Here is a 26,963-nt window from a genome sequence, read left to right on the forward strand (position 1 = left end):
CTTTGATAAGGAGCATCCTGAGAGCTGGGCCTTGTGCGCACACTCACGATTCTGGGTGGGAGAGGGAGAATGCTGAGTGCTCAGCTAAGCTGGCCTGGGTGGTGGTGGGCTACATGGCAAAAGGGGGTTGGGGGTGCCCAGGAGTCAACCCCATCCTTGGACCCTCTGTCCCCACAGCCCACCCTCTGACCTCTGTGCCCTCCTGGGCTCCCACCAAAATCGCTCCTTACTCAGTGGGACTTCCACTTCTGGCCAGGTCACCTCCAATGCTGGGCACCGCTTAGCTGTTGGGAGCGTTGGTGGCTGGAAGGGGCAGGGATCCTTTGTGATCGCAGCTAAGGCAGTGGTAGCTGTGGTAGCTTGAAGTATAGGTATAGCTCTGACCAGGTAGGAGACAATGTGGATGCACAGGAGCAGGGCCCGCAAAGGGCTGAGGTCTGAGGAAAGGACAGTCACAGAGGTCAGTGGCTGTCTGACTGCCTGGGAACACTTGGCATCCAGGCCTGGATCTTGGCTGGAGGGGTAGTTGCTGCCTGGATGTAACTGGCCCAGAGATTCCTGGGCTCTGCCTAGGGAATTAGAGGGGAAGAAGGGCCCCTCAGTCCCACCTCTTGGCCCTTTTTGAATGGAGCACTTTAGGGCAACTTTAGAATGCAGGCAGAGCCACAGCATCTGGACAGAGGCTGAAAGCAAAAGCACAATAGTTGAGCGGAGTTCACCTGGGGGTTAAGGCTCAGGGCAGGCTGCATCCTCCACTCTGGTCTCAGAACCCACCCCATTCCAACCACCCCATCCAGCCATGCACAGCCCCAGGTCCCACCTGGTGTCCAGTTCTGTCTCATGGTCGTGATGCATGTGTCAGGAGCTGGCGTGCCCGGCTCTATATATCCGTGACAACTTCCTCCTCTCTGAGGGATATGGGGGAGGAGAATGGTGAATAAACTACTTCTCCCACATATTCTCAGTGGCTTGCCCAGATCCCTGCCGTACGTGTGGCTCTCTCCTTTCCTTCCTGTGGACTCCACAGTCCCTCCCTGGGTCTGAATTTTTGGAAGGCTGCCACGCATTGCTACTTACTCTGTCCTGTTTGTCCTGTCCATCTGCCCCAATCGACCACTCCCAGAGGACAGGAATCGAGCCTAGGCTGGAGCTCTTTCAGCACTTAGAAACACAGCTGGATGATGATCTAGCAACAGTCTCTCCCCACCCTCACTCCCATTACCTTAACATAATGCTGGTTACTAGACCAATCTAACCCCTTCATTATAGGGATAGAGAAACTGAGGCTCAAAGAGGGCCAGGGACTTACCTAGTCACAAAGGGAGGCAAAGCTGCCTTCACTGCCAGCGCTGGTTCTGGGAAGGGCGGGATATAGTGAAATCCTTCTGGGAAAGCACTGCCCCCTCCCCTCTATTTCACTTTCACTTTTATTCTAACCAGAGAATTCAGAGCAGGCTCTGGGCCACTAACAGAGGGCACACATACATGACAACAGTCTGGGCTCAGTCCTCAAGGTTCCTGCATACAGTGCCTCTCCTGAAACCAAAGTTCACAGTGGCCTGGAACCTTCCTGCTACTTCCCGGAGCCCCCTACTCTCCAGATGATATCAGACTGGGGTCTTTAATCCATGCTCAGCCTCACCCTCCCAGGATCACATAGGGTGTGAATTAATGAAAGTCTCTCACAGAACAATTCTTCCGTGCCCGCCAAGGGTCAGAACTTTGGTTGTCTACCTTTGCTCTTTAGAGCCAGGCCTTTGCTTCTACATGAGCAGGCCTCCTGCTTCCTCCTTCACATTCACACTGATATTCAAGGAGACAACTCTCTTAGGCACTGGGAATTCCCAACTGGATCACTTTGACTGTTTCAGGCTCAATGTCGCACCAGCCCATCCACATCCTGGCCTTTCCCAGGCTCCCTACTCCCCCCAACCATCAACCCAACACCCAACCATCACCCCCACAAATCCTTCTCACTCCTCTCAACCCAGCCCCTTAGCCAGAGCTATAGGTCTAGGTTCACCAGGAAGTCTCGATTCCCCCTACCTGGCTCCCAAGAAGGCTTGAAGAGCGCTCCTTTTCAAATTCCCCCTTCTCGGAACTCCACAGCTCAGCTCAGCTGTGTCTGGCTCCATGCTGAGCCACGCCACGAGCGCTTCCTGGCCTTGTCTGTAGGAACCTCAGAGCCAAGCTGAGAACCTGGAACATAAGCTGAAGCGCTGACCCTAAAAGGAGGAGAGGGCACTTCCCAGGGAAGAGGGGGAGTAGCCTGGCCCTGCTCAAGCAACAACAGAGCTATACAAATATGTCAGTCTGATCGCTGATGGGACAGATGGAGCTGGGGCTGTGGCAGAGCCAGGACTAGGGTGAGGCGAGTGAGGCACTCACTATCAGGGTTGTGCAAGTGTGTGTAGAGGCAGAAAGACCAGGACTGGTGAGCCCATGCATGCATACATCAAGTGTGAAGGACAAGACCTGAGTGTCTAGGGTTTGTGACTTCTGTGATCTGGAGGACGGGAGTGCTGGAGACAGAGCCAGGGAGGCCAGGAGATGGAATTGGGTCTGGAGGATGCGTCAGGAACATCATCTGCTGCAATCCCAAGGGGTTTTTTTGTGGGAAAAATAGACTCATATTCCTAATTCAGCTGTAGGAGACTACAAGTCACATCCTCTTCTCCAGGGCTCTAGCTGACGTTTTCCTCCCACCCAGGAGCTCCTAGTCACATCCTCTTCTCCAGGGCTCTAGCTGATGTTTTCCTCCCACCCAGGAGCTCCTAGGCTGCAAGTCGGAGGGCAACTCCTCCCTGGGAACACGGGTATCTCCAGCACTTAGGTCAGGAGGCAAGGCCACCCGGGGCTTCTGAGAGAGACAGTCCTTTGGGGGATGGGGGTAGGGACGGTAGAGAGAGGAGATAGGACTCCACCTCAGAGTGTAGCCAAGACCAGAGTTGGGCCACTAGAGGTCATGGGACTCCGGACTGTTGAAGTATGAAAAGAGAGCCTTGGACAGCCTGGCCTCGGCTTCTCATATGCACCTGACGTGGGGGTAGTGGGGACAAAAGTGAAAGGATGATCCCTGGACCCTTCGATCAGTCCCCAGTCCACTCTCTGAGGATGGGCCCACTGGCATGAGCAGTGGGGACCATGGGAAGCCACAGCTGGGTGAGAAGGGCTGAAGTTGAGAGTGGCCCATGAGAAGGGGTGGTGGTGGCAGGGCACTGACCTCAGGTGGAGGATAGAGTCACTTCAGTCTGCAAGTGGCCCAGTGATGCCCAGGGCCCCTTCTGCCACAAGACAGGAATCTGGCCTCCCGCACTCTCAGGGATGTTGGGCAGGGCAACCACCCCACACCCTAGCGCTCAAATGGGAGCATCGAAAGACAGCAAAGGCAAGGTGCCCCCGGGGACCCCAGGGAAAGAGGTTGCAAGAAGAAAAGCAAGATGGATGTTCAGCTTTCCGACCTAGCTCATGGAGCTTTATTCAGAATGGAGTGACAAGATCCTGCTTGGTTCTTGCTGCCCTTGAAGGGATAGGCCCAGCTTGGCCATATTCCCTAGGAACCCAATGCTGAAGGCCCATGTTTGCCCTCCCACTTCCTTCAAAACTCCTAACACCAGGGCTGGGGCCTACCTGGAACCCCTTTTCAGAACTCATACTCACCTGGACGTTACCCTCTTCCCATCCATCCCACCACTCCTGTTGCCAGGCCCAGGCAGGACCCACGAATGATGAGGCTGACACAGGGATATTCCCTGGGCTGGGAACCCCCTGCCAGCTTCAAGGGAACACTGTCTGATGACAGAGAGAAATCTCACATCTGTCATAGTCCCTCTGCCGCACACATACAGACGTGCACACACGCTCTCACTCAGGCTTTCAGGGAAGGAAGTGATGTCGCAGAGTGGCCTTTGGCACATGTCACCACTTTCAGGCTAAAAGGGCAGCTTGCACAAGGGGCCCTCAATCATCACTGTCGATAGCAATTGCTCCATGGCCCAACTACATATGGATGGCCACTTTCTTGGCTGAGTACAGCCCTGCTCAGGGGCAGGTTACCCATGCTGCTATTGCTTCTGGTTGCCCCCAAACAAATCCTCACTGAATTCTGAGGTCTCAGGGCTTCCCTTGTTGGAAAAGTCACGACAAGGTTCCACTTGCCTCAACCAGCCTACAGCTCCTGGACAGGGGAAGACAGAGTCTGACACAACAGCCACCCCATGTCCCAGAGAGAGGAGGAGGGAAGACATCTCACCCCCCAGGGCTCATCTGTGGCACCAGTCAGAGCTCTTCAGCTCTTCCACAGAGTGTACCAGGCTTGAGCCCCACAGAAGGAAGGAAAGGGGAGAGGGTGGGCTGAGGCTCTCAGCCAGAGGTGAGAAGGCTCCTTTAAATCAAAACTGTTGCAACTCGGCTCCCACCCTGCTCAAGCAGGGAGGGTGAGGCCTGGAGGAGTTGGGGCAATTCCTATGCTCCACAATATAAAAGGTTTTTAAATATATTCATCAAAATAGTTTTCTTTTAAAAAGCCCCCACTGCTGACAGCCCCACTGGCTGGCTCTCCATCATATCCCTCCCCAGCCCGGACACAGCCGGAGGGTCCTGAGTAGCCCAAGTGCCCTCTGAGTCTTTCCCACCAAGAGGTCTTGGAGGGCAGGGAGGAGATGCCCTGAGGCCCATGGCGGGAGGATGCTTCTTCCTGACTACTCCAAGCCCAGGATGTAGTTGATGCCTTGCACCAGGCCGATGATGACAGGCTGCCAGGCCACCAAGTATCGGAGCCAATCTAGCAGTTGCCCATACATGACATGAGGCCTCTCCCAGCTGTCAGCATGTTAAAGAAAAGAGCCATGTGTTAGAGCCTGCTAAGGGTGATCTAGGGGATGGGTGAGAGGGTCTGCCCACACTTTCTAGCTGCTCCACAGAAATCAGCCGACAGGGAAAGGAAGCTGCTTTCTGGAGAGCCCCACCCAGCCTCCCCATGTTGGAATGAAGATGAGAGGGCAGAGGGGACCAGTGCAGAAGACAGGACAGACACGGGATGGGTGGAGAGGTGAAACTAAGCTCTCCATGACCAACATGCGAGAGGGCCTCCCGTGTAACCCCTTCTTTAAGACAGGACCGCCAGTGTGAGAAAAGACAGCCTGGGACTGTTGTAAATGGATCTGTGACAAGGGCTGCAGGGAGGCTGGGAGTGGGATAAGGTAACCCAAAGGTTCTGGTAACATCCCAGATGGAAGGTTTTCTAGGGCAAAGAAGGGGTTGAGTCTAGAGACAGAAGCAGAAGAGAACAAGGAGCAAGAGGCTAGTCACAGGGGAAGACCCCTGGCAGAGGACCCAAGGAATCCCCCCAGGGGCACTAAGCACTCAGCCCTCCTGCAGCCAAGCAGCCCTGGAGATGAGTTCCGTTCCTCTTGCTTTACAGCTAACTGCTGGGCAAGACATCTGGAGAGAGAGTCTGGGACTCCAGCTCTGAGGAAAGCACCAGTTGAACCTCATGAGACTGTAGGGGAACCCCTTCAAAGGCATCAGAAAGACCAGGCTGGCCTAGTCCCCGAGAACTAAGGGAAGCCCCAAGCCTCAGCCTGGCCGCGGACTTACATAACTGTTCCTAAATTAGACCCTGGAAGAACCAAGCAAGGAACTCCTTAAAGGAGACGGGCCAGAGTCTCCTGTTCAGGGACTGTGGGAATGTGCTGAGAATGCAGTGGCCCCTGCACAGCCCAGCTAGTGCCCAGGGGACAGGGAACCCTAGTGCAGACCTAGGGCCACTGGAAGAGGAGAGGAGAGGAGAGGGGAGAAAGCTGGGTCCCCGGATCCCAGGGAAAGTGAAGGGGGGCCAGAGAAGTGGCTGGGTACTTTCCAACAAACAGGCTGTGAGGAGGAAGACGAGGGTGACGGCAAAGTGGGGAGGGCTGGCAGGGTAGGAAGTGGTAGCGCAGAGCAGCACAAGTCCTGTGTTGAAGGTGGATGGGGACAGGGAACCCTCAGCCATCGCCACACCTTCCAGGCCCTGCACAGGCACAGAGCTGGTCTCCAGCTTGGCATGTCACAGGTAGGGCATCGCCCATTAGTTATGTAACCTTGAACAAGTTACTCAACCTCTAAATAGTTTCATTTGTAAACTGAGGATATTACCCAGGTCATAAACCTGCTAGAGAATCAAATGAGATAATACGATAAAGTACTTAACACAGTGCCAGGTTCACGGTAAGCGAGTAGTACACGGCAGCTGCTATTACTACCAATTTACCGTTGGGGGATCTAGAACTATGATGAGAAGCTGAGCTGCTAGTCCTGCCCCATGTTCCACCCCAACTTCCCTAGACAAGCCAAGTAGAATGTGGACATGTACCACGTTGGGGGCAGGAGGGAGGGCCCCAGGAGGACTCAAATGAAGGGTCACATTGGCCAATACTTTCTTCCCACTGCCGACTCCCAATAAGAACCAAAACAAAGGATACGGGTTGCTGAACATCCTCTTGAGGTCTACCTTCTCTTTGCAGTAGGGACACGTCTGCTTCTTTCCCACAATGCACCAGCCGCGGATGCAGAACTCATGGAATCTGAGTACCACTGGTCAAGGGAAATGGTGGGCAGCCAGGATGGTACTCCAGCCCTGTGCCCGTCTTCAAGGTGCCTATGCGCTAGCTCTGGAGAAAGGTCAAAGCCTGGCTTCACCTCTTATCAGCTGTATAATCTTGGGCAAGTCCCTTCTCTCTGTACCTGTTTCCTCATATGTGAAGTGAGGACAGTAACATCTATCTTACAGGGTTGTTATGTGGCAAAATAGAGATAATATAATAGATGGCACAGAAGGGGAGCTGAGTAAGTACATGATAAAATACCAGAAGTGTTATTCAGGGGGATTTGATTCTGCAATTGAGGGATCCAGTTAGAGGATGCTCCTACCCTGTGACTGATCCAATCCTGGGATAGCTAGTGCAGCTTCAGGCTCCTTTCTGATCCAGCCAGGCTATAAATACTGTTTACATAAGTCTCTCATCTGTGGGAAAGAGCGAAGAAGGCTGCAGTTTCCACTCCTGGGTGTTGGCTTCTCTAGCAAGGACATCACCCAAATGTCTGCCCTCTTGTGACTCTCCCACACTCAAAGGTCTGGACAGCATGCCCCCTTCCCTCCCTGACTGGGAGTACATATGTCATGAGAGATGTGGCCCAGGAGCTCCAGGCAGGATACACGTGATTGCAAGACAGCCTATATGTGTTCTCGATGATGCCCTCTTCACTGACATCCACAAAGATCTGCTGCCCACACACGGCACACACGCTGTCCGAGAGGTGTTTGGTAGGCATGCCCGACTCGCTGTAGAACTGGGAGAGAAGAGCAGAAGGAAAAGACAGGGAAGATGTGAGAATGAGCCAAAGCGGGAAGGTACCACAGAGGCCTCAGGTCTTCTGGAGAGGAGGCAAAATGGCAGAGGGAGGTCCCAGAGCTGGAGAACATCTTTTATATGCCAAATCAACCTCATCTTTGCTGGGTGGATGGGGAGAAAGGGACAGACTGGAGATGGATCTGGAAATCAGATCTAACAGGACCTGAAGACTGGGATAGGTCAGCATCAGGGACAAGGAGAGTGGAAGGGAGAAGTGCTCAGGGTGGTGATCAGGAGCTATGTCAGGAAAGCCACTCTGTGCCCAGACCATGGTTCCATCAGAGATGGATAACATTACTTCTCCAAGATTCAAAACACTGAAATATCTGGTGCAATATTGGTTTGGTGACAAGGGCATTCTCAGACACTTGTGGCAGCAGCAAAAGAGGTTCAATCCTTTTGGATAGCATTTGGCATGATGTCTCAAACTGTCATATCCTTTAACCCACTAAGTTCACTTCAAGGAATAAGTAGAAATGTCAAAAAAGCTTCATGCATAAAGATATTCATTTAAGTGTTATTTATAATTAAAGCAGCAACGAGTTTGGCAATTCCTCAAAAAGTTAAACATAGAATTACCATATGCACAGCAATTCCATTCTTAGGGTATATACCCCCAAAAATGAAAACACGGACTAAACACACACTTGTACATCAATGCTCATAGCAGCATTATTCACAACAGCCAAAAGGTGGAAACAACCCAAGTGTTCATCAATAGATAAATGGATAAACAAAATGTGGTATATCCATATAAAGGAATATTATTCAGTCATAAAAAAAATGAAGTTCTGATACATGCGACAACATGCATGAACCCTGAGAACATGCTAAGTGAAATAAGTCAGACACAAAAGGACAAATTATGTTATGTTATGTTATGTTATGAATATGTTATGATTCCATTTAGGTAAAATATCTAGAATAGGCAAATTCATAGAGACAGAAAGTAGGTTAGAAGTAACCAGGGGTTGAGGGGGAGGGAATGGGGAGTTATTGCTTAACAGGCACAGAGTTTCTGTCTGGGGTGATCAAAATGTCCTGGAAATGGATAGTGGTGATAGTTGCACAACATTGTGAATGTAATGAATGCACTGAATTGTACACTTAAAAATGGCTAAAATGGTGAATTTTATGTTACATAAAATTTTACAACAAAAAAAATAGTATTAAAAAAAGCAAAGAAATGGAAATAATCATAAATGACCAACAACAGAAGAATGCCTAAATAAACGATGGTCCGTGCTCAAGGGACTAAACAGGCAGCCAGTTGACTGAAGCTTGAGATATAACATCATCAAAAGCAGGGTACAAAATTGGAGGCACAGTATGACTGGCAGCACATGTAAAGACGAGCCCAAATCTATACAAAGGAAAAAGATCAAAACGAGATACATCAGAATGTTCACACCAGTGATGTTTCAGTAGTAGGATTATAGATGACTTTTTCCTTTGGCTACTTTTTTGGGCTCAAATTTTCCTTAATGAATATATATTACTTAGATTATTTATTATCATGGTTAATTACAACACATAACAAATTCCATGCTCCAAAAAGAAATTCGGAATTTGGCATACTTTCCCTGTGGTTTATAGCTACATAACATTTCCCCCTCACCCCAAGGAAAAAAGACTTGAAATTTATTTACTGATATTTTCTAAGACCTAATGTTTTTTCTTTTCATTGTCTTAAAAACTATGGTAAAATACACAATATAAAATTTACCATCTTAACTATTTTTGAATGTACAGTTCAGTAGTGTTAAGTATATTCACGTTGTTGTGCAACTAATCTCCAGAACTTTTCCATCTTGCAAAACCGTATAATACATTTTTTAAAAGCCTTCTGCATTTATTATTACAACCTTCTCTGTGTCTATAAGGTAGATTAACTGTACTTAGCCCTTTTGTACTTTCTCAACTTGAGTTTGCTCTATTTTTTCTTTTGTTTCCAGGCAATTGTCTTCTGAAAAAAACGGAAGCCCTGAAGCTGGGTGAGGGATAGCAGTGGAGGAGGGGAGGGCACACAGGTGCTGGGACAGGGAGTAAGGGAGGATGAGGCGAGGCTACCCAGAGAGACACAGCTAGGTCTGCCAGAACCCTCTTGCAGCCTGGGGGCTTCCTTCACTCCAAGCTGCCCTTCTGAGGAATGGCCTCTCTTCACCATCAGAACCGCTACCTGATCCCAAGATTCCTCAAGGGCAGAATGCAGAGAGTCACACTGCCCCAAGAATCCATGAATACAGAGCTTCCTGCCTTCACCCCCACCTCACCCTCTTGCAAAACCATCTGAAGTGGCTCAAGGTGAGCTCACTTACTATCACAGAACACCAGAGCAGCCCTGTCACTGGGGAAACCAAAGCCCAGAGAAGGAAAGAAATAAGCTGGGACCAGAACTGAGACCCTCTGACTCCAACCCAAGTTCTACCAAGTCATTCCATCAACATTTGCTGAATGCTGCAAACAGATCAGCTACTTAGCTCACCGACGGATATTCAAAAGGTTCTAATTTGTTTATCAAGAGGGCAAAAGGCAGTGGAAAGGGATAAGCTTGAGTCAGAGGGCAGGGCCAAGACCTGTGGGAGTGCACTAACTGCAACGCTCCAAAGCTGGGATCCTAGAATGTCAGTGTTGGGAGGAACCTCTGAGAAACACCTCTCCAGAGCTCAACAGGCTGACAGCTCTGACGTGTTCCAGCTTGGATTATCTAGGCACATCAACTGAGCAGAGAGAGGCAAGACCAAGAGGTGTGGATCCAGCTCTGGCACTGAGTCCCTATACAACTGTGTAGCACATAAACATGACCACTCACTCTGGCCCACAGCATTGGCAGTAAAAGAAGTTAGAGAAGAAGAAGTTAGAGCCCTGAGGAACAGCTTTACCTCAAATCATCCCAGAGTTCCGCCCCAGGACCCTGGGGCAAAGGACCCAGGGTCAAAGGGAACTTGGATGAGGTAATGACAATAGGAGGGCAGTCCAGGAAAATGTCCGTTAGGCCCCTAGTTTCTGGAGTTCTCCCCACAAGGCTAATGTGGCAACAGGCAGGCAGGGTCAAATCTCACAATGTTTCAATAAAGTCATCAGGTAAACCTGTCAAGCCAGGAAGGCCCCAGCAATGCCAGGGTTCACAGAAACCACACAGGGGGAGACTGAGGAGCACTGAGACTGAGTTGGGCAAAGTAGAGAGAGGTGGATTTCAGTTTAACCCCTACGCCTGATCCCCAGTGGAAAGGGCTCAAGGGGCCATATGGTTTGTCAGGATTACACAGACCTAATTTCAATCCTGTCACTTACTATCTTAACGACCTTGAGCAAGCCACCCAAACTCTTTCTTCCATCACAATATACTGGGCACCTACTAAGTACCAGCCACTGGACTAGGTCCTTGGGATATAATGCTGGAAAAACACAGACCTGGCCTCCATCCTCATGCAACCTACAGCTAGGGGAGACTGACACTAAAAAAATAAATGTTTACATAAGAACTAATTATTAAAAATGCTAAAAATAAGAACTAATTGTTAAAAAGGCATTAAAAGAGCTATGAAAAAACACTGCAGTGAAAGGGGTTCCTAACTAAGCCTAGGTCATCTGAGAAGGCTTCTTCCAGGGAGCGACATTTTAGGCTGAGAGATAAAGGATGGAGTTAGCAAGATGAAGAAAGGCAGAAAGAGAGGCCCTGAGGCAGGGAGGAGCTTGGTGCACTTGAGATACGGAAAGGAAACTAATGTGGCTAGAGGGTTGTGAGAAAGAGGAAAGCAGTAAAACCTTACTGGCCACATAAAGAATTCTGAACTTGAAACAGGAAGTCATCCACAGGCTTTATTTAAGTAAGGAGTAACATGATCAGACTCAAATTTTTAAAAGATCACTCTGTCTTCTGTGTGAAAAATAGATTGGAGATGAGGCCAAGTTAGATTCAGAGGGACCAGCTAAGAGACAATTACAATTCTTTAAAAGCAACAGATGATGGAAGCCTGTGTTAAAGACTTGGCTTAGGCTAATTTGATGGCAGTAAAAACTGACAGAAGTGGACAGACTGATGATGCCAAATAGACAGCTATCAGATAGTAAAGGTCTGGAGCTCAGAAACAAGATTTGGATTAGAGATCTGGAAGCCATAGAAAAATAAAAGGGAAATACCTAGGTGAAGAGCAGAGGAGATGGCTTAGGCTTGAGCTCAGGGGAACAATAACATTTAAGGGGAGGAAAGTTAGTAGAAGAGACAGAAAATATCAGAGAGACAGAAAGAAAACCAGGACAGGGTAATGTCACAAAAGCCAAGAGGGAGAAACTTTTTTTTTTCTTTTAATTTATTTTGAGGGAGATTGGCCCTGCATTAACATCTGTTGCCAATCTTCCTCTTTTTTTCTCCCCAAAGCCCCAATACATAGTTGTGTATCATAGTTGTAGAGTTGTAGCTCTTCTATATGGGATGCCGCTTCAGCATGGCTTGATGAGCAGTGAGTAGGTCGACGCCCAGGATCCGAACCAGCGAACCCTGGGCCACAGAAGCAGAACGTGTGAACTTAACCGCTACGCCACTGGGCAGGCCCGGAGAAACATTTTGTGTGTGTGTGTGAGGAAGATCAGCCCCTTCCTCCTCTTTTTGCTGAGGAAGATTGGCCCTGGGTTAACATCCGTGCCCGTCTTCTTCTACTTCTTCTACTTCTACTTCTTACTTTATATGGGACGCCGCCACAGCATGGCTTGACAAGCAGCGCATTGGTGCGCGCCCAGGATCCGAACCTGCAAATCCCGGGCCACTGAAGTGGAGTGCGCGCACTTAACTGCGATGCCAACGGGCCAGCCCCCAAGAGAAACGTTTTTTAGGAAGGAAGGAGTGGTTGCGTCAACTGTGCTGATGACTGCTGAGATCAGAATTAGTCGCCAGAATTAGTGACACAGTCACTGGTGATCTGAGTAAAAGCCATTTCAGAAGAAGGGTATGAGACGAGGTCAGATTAGGATGGGTTAAGGAGTAAGTGAAAGGTGATCAAAAGGACACAGGAAGTTTCTATAAAGTTTAGCTGTGAATGACAAGAAATGAGTCAGTAGCTAGAGGAGAAAGTGGGTGAAAGAAAGCATGTTTTTGAAAAAGAATGCTTACAGGTTAATGGGAAGAGCCCAGTAGAGAGGGAGAAGTTGAAGTCATGGGTGAGGAAGGGAAGTCAACAGCATACAGGGTCGCCGAGCAGGCAGGAGGGTATGGAGTCCCGAGTACAGGTGGGGCTGACCTCTGAGGGGAGAAAGGGCACTTACTCCACTGTAACTGGAGAGAAGGAGGAAAAGGCGGGTGCAAACATAAGTACATCAGTAGATATGGTGTCAGGAAATTGTGGGAATTCCTGTTGGTTTCTAGTTTTCCAGGTAAATAGGAGGAAAGGTCACCTGCTGACAAGGAAGTGACAGAGGAAGGGGTGTGAGAGGCTGGAGAACGGAGAAAGTTTGAAATGGAGGTTACTCAAAGTGGGAGATTAAGCTCTCCAGATAAACACGGTAAGATTTCTCCTTCATAGGACAGGACTACTACTCCTGGCCTCCCACGGTATTGGGAAGACTCATTGAGAAAACATGTAAAACCATAGCACGGGAGCTTCCCATAGTAGGTGCTCAAGAAATATGACTTCCATTCCACACTACTGAACATCACAATTTGTGCCGTAAAAGCCTTGCAAGCTCTTCTAGTCCAACCCCCTCTCAACAGGTGAGACTGATGCCCAAGGAGGAGAGCCTCGCCCGAGGCCAGAGAGAGCTGGTGGCAGAGCTGAGATGGTGCCTAGTCAGTTTGAGCAGATGATTTCAGAAACACTTGAAAAGCTGAATAAAATATCCACTTCTCAGGGTTATAATAGAGCAGATTCCGCGTCACAGAGCAGTCTGAGATGACTTCAGACAATAGATGGCATCAAGAAAGAATTGGCATTTACTCGTGATTATGATTTGTCTGTTCTATGTCTTGCTCTGTGTGCTGGGTATGAAGAAGATACAAAGACAAATCCTACAGGGCCCCTGTGCTTCAGGTGATTACAGATATAAAATCTGTAGCTTTACAGTACAGCAGTACTGTACAGTAGGTACTGGATAAACGGTAGCTACCACCATCTTCATCTACTGAGTGTCTGCCATGGGCCAGGCTACTCTGCAAAGTGCTTTACACTAACCCATTTGTTCCTTACAACAATTCTCTAAGTCTAGTAATATTATTACAGCTAAGAAAACAAAATCAGACAGGTAAAGTAACTTGCTCAAGAGTTCCTAGCTAATTAAAAGTGGATTAGAATTTGAAACCAGGTCTGTCTGACTCTAACCCCCTAGCTCTTTCCAATACTTCAAGCCAGATGAAGGGGCAGCTAGTCCTGTCCTGATGTTATCTGGGGCCGCTGAAAATTCAGGAGGTAAATCTGGGGCACAGGAACTTGCTCAGAAGACAGAAAGAGTGAGATAGGACACATGGCCCAATGTAGCATAATGTGTTACTACCCTGCTTGACCAGTAATTCTCTTAGAGGAAGAAGCTCCAAAAAATAGGCTTATTTCACAATCCTCTACCCCACACCCACCCCAACATGACTTTTGGGTGTAAATGGAAACTACACTGACTGGCTGTCACAAGCTTATGACCTCACGGTGACCAGCTGGAAAAAACAGATACCATCCAAGGTTCCCTTGACTCAGCTTAAGAAGACTGACAGTTTATATTACAAATTTCTTCACGTGAGGTACAACAAAGAGCTGTTCTACACTAAACTGACTAGTGTAGCAATGAAAAGGAATCGAGAATGCTTGTTAATACAATTACAGAACCTCATGGTTTCTTTTGTAGGAACCCTGAAATTAATCACAGACATTTTTTTAGGTCAAACCACTCTCAAGGAGGACCCAGAGATGAATCAGACCTAGTTTCTGACCTGGGAGGCAGAACAGCTCCAAAATCAACTATGACTCTCTGGGATAGGAGCTATGATCACAGAATGTACAAAAGACTATGGAAAATGACTAGGACTGAAAATGTGGTATATACATACAATGGACTATTATTCAGCCCTAAAAAGGAAGGAAATTCTGACACATGCTACAACAAAGGTGAACCTTGAGGACCTTATGCTGAAGGAAATAAGCCAGTCACAAAGGACAAATATTGCATGAGTCCACTTACATGAGGTACCTAGAGTGGTCAAACTCAGAGGCAGAAAGTAGAATGGTGCTGTCAGGGACTGTGGGGAGGGGAGATTGCAGAATTATTGTTTAATGGGTACAGAGCTTCAGTTTTGCAAAATGAAGAGTTCTATGGATGAATGGTGGTAACGGTTGCAGAACAACGTAAATGTATTAATGCCACTAAACTGTACACTTAAAAAAGTTTAAGATAGTAAATTATATGCTATGTGTATTTTACCACAATTTTTTTTTATAATTTTATTTATTTACTTTTTTTCCCCCCAAAGCCCCAGTAGACAGTTGTATGTCATAGTTGCACATCTTTCTAGTTGCTGTATGTGGGACACGGCCCCAGCATGGCCGGAGAAGCGGTGCGTCGGTGCGCGCCCGGGATCCGAACCCGGGCCGCCAGCGGCGGAGCGTGTGCACTTAACCGCTAAGCCACGGGGCCGGCCCAGCCCTGGTCATTTTTTAAAAATTGTGGTAAGGGCCAGCCCCGTGGCTTAGCGGTTAAGTGCACACGCTCCGCCGCTGGCGGCCCGGGTTCGGATCCCGGGCGCGCACCGACGCACCGCTTCTCCGGCCATGCTGGGGCCGTGTCCCACATACAGCAACTAGAAAGATGTGCAACTATGACATACAACTGTCTACTGGGGCTTTGGGGGGAAAAAAAAAAAAAGGAGGAGGATTGGCAATAGATGTTAGCTCAGGGCCAGTCCTCCTCAGCAAGAAAAGAGGAGGATTAGCACGGAGGTCAGCTCAGGGCTGATCTTCCCCACACACACAAAAAAAAAAAATGACTAGGGCTGCTACTAGAAGTGGGTGATAGTAGTGCTAGTAAAGGCTGCCCCTGGTACATTGCAGATGGTCGATAAATAACTGTTGCTTGAATAAACAAATGAATGATGGCCGGCCCTGTGGCTTAGCGGTTAAGTGCGTGCTCCCTGATGCTGGTGGCCTGGGTTCGGATCCCGGGCGCACACCGACGCACCGCTTCTCCGGCCACGCTGAGGCCGTGTCCCACATATGGCAACTAGAAGGCTGTGCAACTATGACATACAACTATCTACTGGGGCTTTGGGGGGAAAATAAATAAATAAATCTTTAAAAAAAAAAAAAACGAATGAGTTGGCCACTGAATGCGTAGAAGGCTGAAGTCTCCTGGCTTCCTCAAATTGCCTTCCCCAAAGCATTATCAGATTCTGGCTTCGAGGCCAGGGATATTCTCGAAATTCAGTTGCCATGGCTCAGGGGCCCAGGTCTTCCTGAGCAGACCAAGGCCCACTTGACCAAAGACTGGGGCAGAAATAAGAGAGTCCTTGAAGTCTCAGGGTTGGAAAGAACTGTAAAGGTAGTGCAATCTGTCTCTTTATCCCATGCTGGAGTCCCTTCTCCATTACTCCTGTACTCCTGCCTGGTCTAATCTGTTGGCATCCTGAGCCTTAGCAGAAGGCCTGTCACTGAGTCTCAGCAATATTTGCTGTGAGAAACAATGAATGAATGAACTCCTGGTGACTCACCCAGGACTATCACAAGCCATCCTAGTCTTCCTATAACCCACTCCTTGCCCCTGAGATGAGGGCCTGGAGAAACAGCAAACTGCTTCTCTATGGTTACGGTCAGCAAGGTCACATTCTGTTGAACAGGAGTTGGTTAGAGTGGCTCCCTTGGAAGAGACAGCTGGATAGAGTGGCTCCCCTGAAAGGGATAGCCATTCTCAATGTCAATTCCCTAGGGAAGAGGTAGATCCTCACATAAGATACCAGGATTCAGAGGCTGGCCTGAGGTAGAGCGGAGGGAGCAGCATATTTTTGTCTGGAACACAGGCTCTAGGTCGAGACATTTGGAGGACAGGAGTTGTCTAGATGAGGATTCTAGGTGGTGGGTGCGAAGGCAGCTCCCACTACACAGAGATGGGCTGCGAGTTGGATGAGGCAGGGTCTGGAGGCCCTGGAAAGCAGGCAGCCCGGTAAGTCAGATTAAGCTCATTAAAGTACTCGTGGTTTATCTTCCTGCTATCATCCTCAACCCTTTAATAAGGTCTGATGTGAATACTTGATCCTTATGTTCTTGTGCTAAGAGGTACAGGGAGATATAAGGGTTTATCCTTCAGGCAGACTGTTAAAGAATGAGCATGGAGTGGTAGGGGTAACTAGTGAGGTCCCAGAAAAGGAAGGAGAATATGAGGGGTCAAGAGCTGGTGTTTGAGGCACTCTCCACTCTAACAAGAAAATCTCGTACCAGGTCTCTTAGTGAGGCTAGAATTTATCATCATTAGGAAATTATCTTATTAGGGATTATCATTTGTAATCACTGGAGCACCCAATAATTCTTCCCAAGAGCATGGAAAGAGGCCCAGCTCAAATCCCATTTTGGGGAGGCCAATGTAACGATTCCATCTCCTAGAGGAGAAGATAACTTTTGGATCAACTCTGAGCTCAGTTCCATTTGGACAGAGGGAGGATTCCGTAGATTGGTTATTAGTGACCCACCTGAGGGAATTAAGGCTATGCTTAAATTGGCAGCTGATAATAACCTTGAAATAAAGTTGGCAACAACTTGGGAAAATCAGAGAATTGGTCCTGTAAAAACGCAATGAGAAGAAAAAGAAACCACTAGAGGGTAACGGACAGGATACTGGCAAGAGCCACCCTGAAAAGCTGGCTATGCCACAGAAGCAGTCCTAGTGAACAACTGTTGCTGGGAGTGAAGTCAATAATTAGACAGTCCAGGGTCTGGAAATCTCTTTTGGGGAGTGAACTGGTTAAAGGAAGATCTGAAATCTACACAAATAGATAAGATACAGTGAAATGTAGCTAAAACATAAGACAGTTGTTCAAAAAAGAATCTAATAGGCTATCCATAAAGGGACCCATGTTTTCAATTTGATCCATTACAGGAAAAAGAAAAATAGTCCCATGATACTGAGAAACAAAGTCCTAGACCTAAAACTACACTTGATTAAAGTTACCCAAGGTGATAGCTGAGAGTATTCTGTTTAACCCGAACTGCACTAAGCCTACCAGCTTTGGCACAAATGACATCGCAGCAGCACTGACAGACACATTTGCACAGCAAGGAGCCCCCCACCTGTAAAACTGCCTCAAACTCTCCAGAAGTTCCTGAGGGGCCTCACACAAAGTCAGCACCAATCCTTTCCTGTTCTTCTCAACTGGTCTCCATTGATACCTGCTGCCTAAAGACTAGGACTGGTATCTGGATGCTCTAAGGGAAACTACTTCCCTGATATCCTCCTAAGGTTCTCTCCAAACTGCCAAACCTTGATGCAGCAAGAACTTCTGAATGCCCTTCGGTCCTCCTTCATCAGACAGAGTCAAACATATTTCAGCACAGAATTGGAGAAATGTCCATTAAACCTGGAAATATTCCTTCTTACAGTAGGGTCTAATGGGAGAATACTGAGGTAGGGAGCACTTCTGTGTTGTTTATATAATTACAAAGAGAATGAACTACCTTTAGAAACAGCAAAACAGCAAAGATACATTTCCATTTTGAAAAAAATAAATAGGGATACTGACTTGGGTTTCTTAGACTGGCTGTTACTTTACCCATATTTTAAGCTTGAAGAATCTCTCCGTGGTCTCCACTTAGTCCTCTTGCAGCATTTCCTATCTCAGTGAAAAGTACACCATCCAAGGAGTTGTTTGAGTTAGAAATGTCAGCTTTGATAGCTATCTTTCCTTCATATTTTTTCCTTCAGTCTCCAGAACCAATCTATATCCAGTTCCTGTCAAATTTACTCCAAAATACTTCTCAAATAGTCCACTCCTCTCCCCTTCCACCATCTCTACCCTAATCCAAGCTACCTTCATCTTGCCCAGACTCTTACAATTGTCTCTCAAATAGTCTTAAGTGGTCCACTCTAATCTGTGGACCCCTCTCCAATCTCTTCTCTACCCAGCAGCCAGAATGATCTTTTCAAAGTGCAAAGCTGATGATGTCATTTTCTGTCTTAGCCTCCTAGTGTGTTTAGTACAAAAATCAAAATCTTTCATAAGGCTTTTTGTAGTCTAGCCTCTGACAATTTTTCCAGATACTTCCACTACATTCTCAGCCCTACAATCATAGCAGCCTTGGTTCCTCGAAATGCCCACCCTTTTTCCTACCACAGGATTCTTACACATGCTATTTTCTCTATCTGGTACATATTTCACTTCCCACTTCATCTAGTTAACTCCGACTCATTGTTCAAGTCAGCTCATAGTCACTTCTTCAGGGAAGCCATCTTTGAGCCCCAAGACTAGGTCGAATGCCACTACTATATTTGTTCATAGCATCATGAACCTTTCCTTCATAATACTTACTAAAGTTATAATTTTATATTCATTTGTGTATTTACTACTTTAATACCCGTCTCTGTCACTAGAGAGTAAACTCCATTTGGGCAAGGACCATGTTTATTTTTATACCTTTGTAATTGCAGAACATACACAGTGTCCAGGCACATAGGAGGCATTAAATAAATATTTGTTGAATAAATATTAAGTTCCTGCAGGGGAAAGTGGTTCTTTCCTATAACAGCCCTCAAGTTAAAAATTCCAGGGTACATGTGAGAGCTGGCTTTCCAAATTTTAAGGAAGGAATCTCCATACATACCACTCACATCTTGAAGGATTTTATACACTTATCTCTTCGGTCAAACAACTGACGCTATCTTGAACTCTTTGGAGATGACAGGAGGCAGTATAAAGAGCCCAGGTGAACTTACCCCTATGGTAGACGCCATGTAGTCTGCACACATTTCTGCAAAGTCCCGCTCAAGAACTCCATAGTAGAGGCCATAGAAGAGGAGAGAAATGCCAAAGTCCATGGCATCTTCTGGTTTGATCCTGTAAGGGAAGCAGCATGACCTGTAAGGGCTGCCCTGAGTCACATTCGCTTTGAATTACTACTCTGGGACACAGAAGGCAGCACTTAAAGTAGGAAGCCTCAAGGGCCAGAGCAAGTGTTGGCAAACTAAGACCAAAACCAGCCTCCTGCCTATTTTTATATTGCCCATGGGCACCACTTGAACAGGCTAGCACTGTGAGCTGCAAAGACCAAGCCAGGGTATCCCCTTCTGCTGCTCTTCCCCACTCTGTTCCCAGGCCTGCCTGCTCTGACTGGTGACCAGGCCTCGCAGCTGCCTAGGACCCGCTCTGGTTGGCACCTACATGTTGGGGACTCCGCTGTTGGAAACTGCGGGACACCAAGCAGTGGAATTTCAGTCTGGAAGTTGGCAACTCTGGCAATTCATTGAGTTGCCTCATCTCCAGCTAGCTGCTGAGGTTGAAATGGCTGAGCCCTCCAAAAGGAGGGAAGGGCACACCAGGATCTGGGTGTCACTAGAGCAGAGAGTGAAAATGATCCCAGGGGTCACAAACCCTGTCAGGCCCCTCCTTCTGAGAATGTCTCATCTAATGGCAAGTGGGCAAAAAGTATGCCCACCATCTGAGATAGCCCACCCAGGGAAACCGGGTGGGCAAGGGAGGCGTTTTCTCTCTCGTTGTAAAAGTCTATATAATACCTAGATTTTGCCTTTTGTCCCACAAAGTCTAAAATATTTATTATTTGGCCCTTTATAGAAATAGCTTGCCAACTACAGCTTTAGGAAAAAAAAAGGTAAAATTAGTCAGTTAGTAAATACATAACAGTTACCATAAAATTTTAAGTTGCATCTATACATATTCTGTGCCATATCATTAAAGTTAAATTTTGGTCCAAGTCTATTTACTAAGAAGGAGAAAGATCTTGCCTGTAATATTAGGAGGTTTGTTTTAATAATTCCAAGGACCAAGGATTTACAACCTTGAGTCTATAAATATTTATCATAGGAAAATTCATTTTTTAAAATATTTGTACCAAGAACTGTATGTGTTCACTTAAAGTTGTAAACTATATCCTAGAAAGTTGAATTTGCTCATCAATCTAGTCATATTTAACTACTAACTAGACATCATGATCTTACACCAATTAACCTGACTACTTACATAAAAATGGTCAAGATTCTCAATTCTGCTTTCCTCTTTGTATAGTTTATACAAACTATGTAGTTTATACAAGTAAAATCAAACTATAATTATAGAATAAATATCTTTAAAACATAATGCAGAATCTTGATTTTTGTTTTTTTAACCACACAGGTTAAGAAGATTTCTGGAAATATCTTGGTTTTCTTTGATGAGATGTGTTAGCCTCTACACCGATGAGTTCCTGTAAACCTTTGTGGAGCCTGTTTAATCTTGCAGCCTGTACTACCCCTAGAAGTGTAGTACATGGGTGTCCTCTCACTATATAAAGTAGGACTTAATCCTTTCCATTTCAAAGAGACTCCTGCCTACAGTGTACTAGGTTTGGGAAAGAGGCCAGTGTCATGAATTTAAATTTGAATCCTAAATCTCTTTAGTTTCAGGGCACTGTCCCAGGCTTAGGACTTCTCATAATCCACAGCCCACCGTCACCATTACATCAGCCAGGAAACCCCATTTCCACCCTCTTCTGCCCTACTTAGTGTACCCTCCAATCTCAGAGGCCAGGATTTCTCAGCTTCCACCTCATTTTTGGGTGGGGGAATCTATATGCTGATACAAATCTTTTGGAAAGCTTATGACAATATGAAGCAATAACCAGAATCCCTCTCCTGGTAATGTAACCTTAGGAAGCAACACAGCAATATTACCTGTGATAGCACTAAAGTGAAAAACAACCTAAGTGCCCAACAGTGCAGCAGGACTTAAACGTCCACAGGTTAACTTTCTAGAACTATTTCCTTAGAAATCTGATGGAGGTGGAATGTCAGCTGTGTTACAAAGCAACAATGCTTATATGTCAGATATGATCTGTGATTACTACACTACATCTGGACTGGGAGATTCTTAAAACTGGATGTGTTCTTTGCGGGGCAGGTGGGGGGCTTCTGGGCCAAAGACCACCCCTCTGTGAGGTCTCATTCCCTCACATCTCAGCCCTGGGACTACTGTGAAGACTTGTGCAGACACTGCCCCTGCTGTTTCCTGTCTTGTATCCTTCTGGGTGGGTCTGTTGCCAGATGTGGCCAACCTGTCGCATGAGTTCGATTGTCTAGTCCAGGGGTTAGCCAACATTTTCTGTAAAGCGTCAGATAGCAAATATTTTAGGTTTTGTAGCCCATATAGCCTCTGCCACTATTATCCAACTCTGCCGTTTTAGTGCAAAAACAGCCTGAGACAATGTGTAAAAAAATGAGTGTGACTGTGTTTCAGTAAAAATTTTTTTTCTTTTGTAAAAACAGGTGGCAGGCCAATTTGGCCCACAGGACATAGGCTGCCAACTCCCAGTCTCCTTAAACATAAAACCACTCAGGTAGAACGGATGTTGCAATAAACAGTACACACATAGACAACGAAAATCCTTCTACTAGGGTAGCAGAGTCATGGGTAACTGGCTATAATCATTATCCTGCTTACTTTTGTTATTACACTTTTCCACTAAAATTTACATTCCTGGAAAATATAACCAATGATTTGGGACTCTGACTTTGTATATATCTAGACATTCCGCAAAAATCCTGAAGGGCCCGCCCTCCTATCCCCCACAGCCCAGGTCTCTCCTACCCTGGCTGCCATGTCCCCCTTATTAACACCCAGGACTTGCAGCAGGAAGAAAGGTACATCTCACCAGCTCCTCCTCCCCACACACCAGCAAAAACAAAAGCAAAAGGTACTCACTTGAATAATAAGCTAAGACCAAAGAGGGTAAACATGACAGCCATGTAGCCAACGATGCCAGTGGCATAGCTGATTTTATAGATCAGCAGGAACCACTTATAAACCAACCTGGAGAAAGGAGAGAAAATTAGTATAGCTGACTTGGAAACTCTGGCTGAGGGGCCTCTGGACCACCAGAATACTTATTCTCACATCAATGGGGACATCAGGCTCTTTGCTGAAGACTTATTGTGCCACTTCAGTTACTGTACAAAGTTGGTCACTCCCTTCATTACAGAAACACCTCCGTATACCAGGGAGCTAGTGCTTTGTATTTTCCCGGTCTCAGACCAAGAGAAGAAAAGAGAGCTTTAAAAGGAGGTTTCAGCCTCAAAGAGAGAGCACAGCTGGCCTTAGACAGCTACGTCTTCTCAAATTCAGGTTAGTTGGATAAGGAAGGGAAAACTAGTAACCATGGCTATGCTCATAAGGGAACAGGTCGGGAAGGCTGTTCTTGTCAGGAAAGAATTCAAGGGAAGAGGAATAAGAGGTAGAATTAGCTACAAGCTTTTGTACATGGGCATGGTTAATCTGAATACTGCTTTGCTCCTATCCACAGGCCAATAATGAAATGGATGATGTCCAATGAATTTGCTTCTGAAATGATTTTTCTCTGGAGGAGAAGGGATATGGAGGGAGTCACTCAAAGAATACCTTTGAATTGGATCTAAGTGTGTAATGATGGCGGTGGAGTGGAGCGGGGCTGCGCAATGCTTCTGATGGGGAGCACTGTTCCCTAGGATCCGATAGAAAGCTGTGTGGAATCCGGCTCGTTGACCCCAGCTAGGTTCAGAGAGGAAAGACGGTTCCCTGAATGTACCAAGCCTTTTAAATGCTATGGGGGTAGGTCCCTGATATTAGGATATCATCTATCTGTGATAAGAGCTATTGAACAATTTAGCAATTTGCTTGGATAACCAGCACAAGCCTACTTGTTACTGCCAAGCCTGCTGGGCCCCAGGAAGGAAGCTCAAGGTCCCTGCCTGTGCCTCCCTGATGTGGCTAAGCAAGGGGGGATTGGCTTCTCAGGCTAGGGAAAGGCCTCAAACATCTTGCAGTCTCTGCTCTCAAAGACCACAAATAGCTCCATTATCCGGGGTTTGCACTGATCAGACGGGAGTGAGATACAGTGGAAAAGATGTGGAATCTGGATTAAGTGACGTTTATTAGCTGGGTAACCCCAGGCAAGTTACATCACCTCTCTGAGACAAATCTACTTATTTGTAAAACGGGAAAACCGTGCTACCTTTCTCCCTGGATTGTACAGAGCCCATTTCCTGGTGTATGTGATACGTGCACAATAAATGCTTCAAGAATAAACGCGGATGTTTATGAAAGTGCTTAGAAACTGTAAAGCATTATCAAATGTTAGTTATCATTACCTAAAACCTCCCACGTTACAGACATATTCTCAGTAATTTTAGCTAGAAGTTGATACTGTTTGCTACCTGGTGGCTCCTAACATGCTTTATTACACTTTTTCTTCCTATCACTCTACATGAGGTAGCAACTATCGCCACACTTTTAGGGATAAAGAATTCAAGGCTAAGAAAGGTGAAGTCACATAGGTTATATAACTAACAAGTGGCAGGGCTGGAGTTTCTACTCCACATCCATCTGGCCCCAGAGCCTGTATCTTCTATAATGGCCCTTAACATAAAGTAAACAACCACAACCAGAGAGGATCATCAACTGTACCTTGAAGATAAATTTTACTTTGTGCAATGAAACTCAGACGGCCAAAGAGAGGCCTGTGGTAAAATGGAACATAAAAGGCAGAGGAAAAGAGCAACTGAAAATGGGAAGACTTTGGATCAAGTAGTCACAACTTTGAGGCTGGCCAGTTCCTGTGTTGGGCTCTTCTGGACCTGTACACACATCTCTCAGAGCACTTACCAACTGTACTGAGACAGCTGCTTTCTTGTCCATCTCCTCCATTAAACCGAGCACTCCTTGAGGGCAGGGACCATGTCTTATCCAGCTCTGTATCCCCAGCGCTCAGCACAGGGCCTGACACATAGCAGGTGCTTGTTGAATGAATGAATGAGAAAACCTCTTTCTTTCTGTCAAGTACAGATATTAAATAACCTCACAAGCTGGTTGGGAGGATCAAAGGAGAAATGCATTTGGATAAAATACAAAGAATTATACAGGCAGGGGCTGCTTTGTGACCCAAGAAGGAAGTACTGTTTGTTGGAAAAGTACAAATTTGCTGAGATTCATTCATTCAACAAAAATTCACAGAAAGGCTCCTCCTATGCGCCAGGCCCTGTGGCAGGGCCTGGATATACACTGACAAACAAAATGGAGGTGGTTCCTGATCTCATAGTTATAGTTTAGTGGGGGAGATAGACACTCAAACTAATATTTAGTTATAAATTGCGATAAGTTTTATGAAGGAAAACTATAGGGCACTATGAAAGAATATAAGAGAAAATCTAATTTAGAGATCAGAAAAGGGTTCACAGAAGAAAACATTTAAAATGAGACTGCAATGATCACCACGATTTGCTTACTTATTCTGTTTGTTTTTAATATAAACAGACCTTCATACAAACCATAAAGTAAGCTATAGGTAAATATTTTGAGGTTTTTCTCTGTGAATGGGGGGTAGGTCTCCCAATCAGCTTGCTTTGGTGGGGCCCTGTGCCAAGTAACCTTGGCAGACAAAAACTGCAATTTTTCAGTCTAAACCGACCCCCATCCCCGGCATCCCAACCCGTCAGCTTCAGGAAACCTAGCTTCTCATCACCACTACCTCAACTCTCACCTTGGCGTTGTCTGTACTAGTGGTTTTCGGGTGGCTCGGAAGGTGACAAACGCTGTGACAGCAGAGAACAAGATCCAGATCACTAGGAACCTCCACCAGTGCAGCTTCACTGTGAAATAGAGGGGAACAACCCACATCTGAAAGAGGGTCACCATCTGAAACACAAACACAAGCACTTCAGCTCTAGGCAGCGCCCTCTGCAGCTCCATCCACAAGTCCAGAGTGCATCCTGTATGTTCCATTTTAGCCTGATCCTCTCCCACATTTCCAATTTTGGATAAAGCACCCCCCAATGATCTAAGTTATACACCTGAGCCCATGCTTTTTTTTTTTTTTTTTTTGCGAGGAAGATCAGCCCTGAGCTAACATCCAATGCCAATCTTCCTCTTTTTCTGAAGAAGACTGGCCCTGGGCTAACATCATGCCCATCTTCCTCTACTTTATATGGGATGCCGCCACAGCATGGCATAACAAACTGTGCGTCGGTGCGCACCCGGGATCCGAACCTGTGAACCCCGGGCCGCCGAAGTGGAGTGCGCGTACTTAACCGCCGAGCCACCGGCCAGCCCCCTGAGCCCATGCTTGACATCTCCCTTTCATCCCTCACCCAAGTGTTTATTGTATATATTCTTTCCTTCCCACTTGAGCCTCTGTTGTTCCTTGCCTGGCTGACTGTAACAACCTCTTTGGTAAGTCTCCCTGCATTCAGTGTCTCCCCCTCCAATCTACCCTTCCCAGGAGCACTGGAGTGGTATCTAACACAGTCTTGAACATGTCATTCCCTGCTTAGAAAACCCTCTAAGGATCCCCTGCATATAGGATAAGATCCAACATCCTTAGACAGGCAGTCAAATCTCCCACAATGTTACCCCAAACTACCATTTTAAGGGCCACCTCTACCACTCCCCCAGCCTCTAGTCAGACTGTGCCCCTCAGCTAAAACATCCTTCCCACCTGCCTTTCTACCTGATGGTATCACATCCAAAACACAGGAAGCCTTCAGCCTCCTTTCCAGGCAGAATGAATCATGAGTTTCTAGGGCTCCAAAAGCATTTTCTTTCCTACCATCATTCTAGTGCTTATCTAGAGTATGAGGCTGGATTCAAATTCATTCTCCACCCCAATGTAAACTCCTTGAGAGCAGGGACTAGGCTGTATTCATCTGTTTCCTCTGTGCTAGAAAACCGGCACATGACAGATCCTCAATAAATTCAGATAAATGAGAGGAAAACAAGACTAGACCCCTAAGAGGGAGGCACATTTCTGTTTTAAAGAATGCCTACTTTACTTTCTCCTCTTTTAGATCTTTACCTCAGACTTGTTAGCTGAAGAGGTCCAAATTATAAAACAATTCCAAGTCAGAAGTGTGGACTAATCACCAGTCTTCTGCTCCCAGTGCCTCCTAACTCCCTCCCTCAACCACCCAGCTTTCACTAGATGTCACTCTTCTCAGGTGAGTAACAGGTGTAAAAAAAACATAATTAGCTCAATGGAGGCTTTCTTCCTGATGTCATCAAATGAAATGAGAGAACATTTTAAAAAAAAGGGGAAGGTAGCTATGGAGAAGAAAATGGTAGCTAGTTTCCTGAAGTTCCATAGCATAGAAAACTTTTGAGAAAGTATTCACTCTTGGGAATTTCTAGACCAGCGCTGACCAATCAAAAAATAATGTGAGTCATATATGTAATTTTAAGTTTTCTAGTAGCTAGGTTAAAAAAAAAAACAGATGATATTAATTTTAATAATATATTTTACTTAAGCCAACATATCCAAAATAATATCATTTTAACATTTACTCAATATTAAAATTATTTTTTTGTATTAAAGCTTTGGAATCTGATGTGTATTTTATATTTATAGTATATCTCAAAAGATACTAGTCACATTTCAAGGGCTC

At 46.4% G+C, this 26,963-nt stretch overlaps 1 protein-coding gene across 13 annotated transcripts in view; it reads right to left on the minus strand.

Moving 5' to 3' along the window:
• The window catches only part of RNF121 (ring finger protein 121), an 83,274-nt gene that overhangs the window by 1,282 nt on the left and 55,029 nt on the right, over positions 1–26,963 (minus strand). For 4 of the 13 annotated variants that reach the window (XM_058545693.1, XM_058545690.1, XM_058545699.1 and 1 more), the window contains 5 exons: positions 25,067–25,175; positions 22,258–22,365; positions 19,281–19,401; positions 821–908; positions 231–437 (listed from right to left, as the gene is read on the minus strand). In XM_058545693.1, the coding sequence (XP_058401676.1) occupies positions 231–437; positions 821–908; positions 19,281–19,401; positions 22,258–22,365; positions 25,067–25,175 (633 nt within the window). Of the gene's footprint in view, positions 1–230; positions 438–820; positions 909–1,309; positions 4,822–6,461; positions 6,564–7,195; positions 7,330–19,280; positions 19,402–22,257; positions 22,366–24,192; positions 24,307–25,066; positions 25,222–26,963 lie in introns of those variants that run through there. The other 9 variants (XM_058545694.1, XM_058545692.1, XM_058545698.1 and 6 more) reach the window with 7 other exon arrangements.

The sequence above is a fragment of the Diceros bicornis genome, chromosome 7, assembly GCF_020826845.1.
Source record: "Diceros bicornis minor isolate mBicDic1 chromosome 7, mDicBic1.mat.cur, whole genome shotgun sequence".
NCBI lineage: Eukaryota > Metazoa > Chordata > Mammalia > Perissodactyla > Rhinocerotidae > Diceros > Diceros bicornis.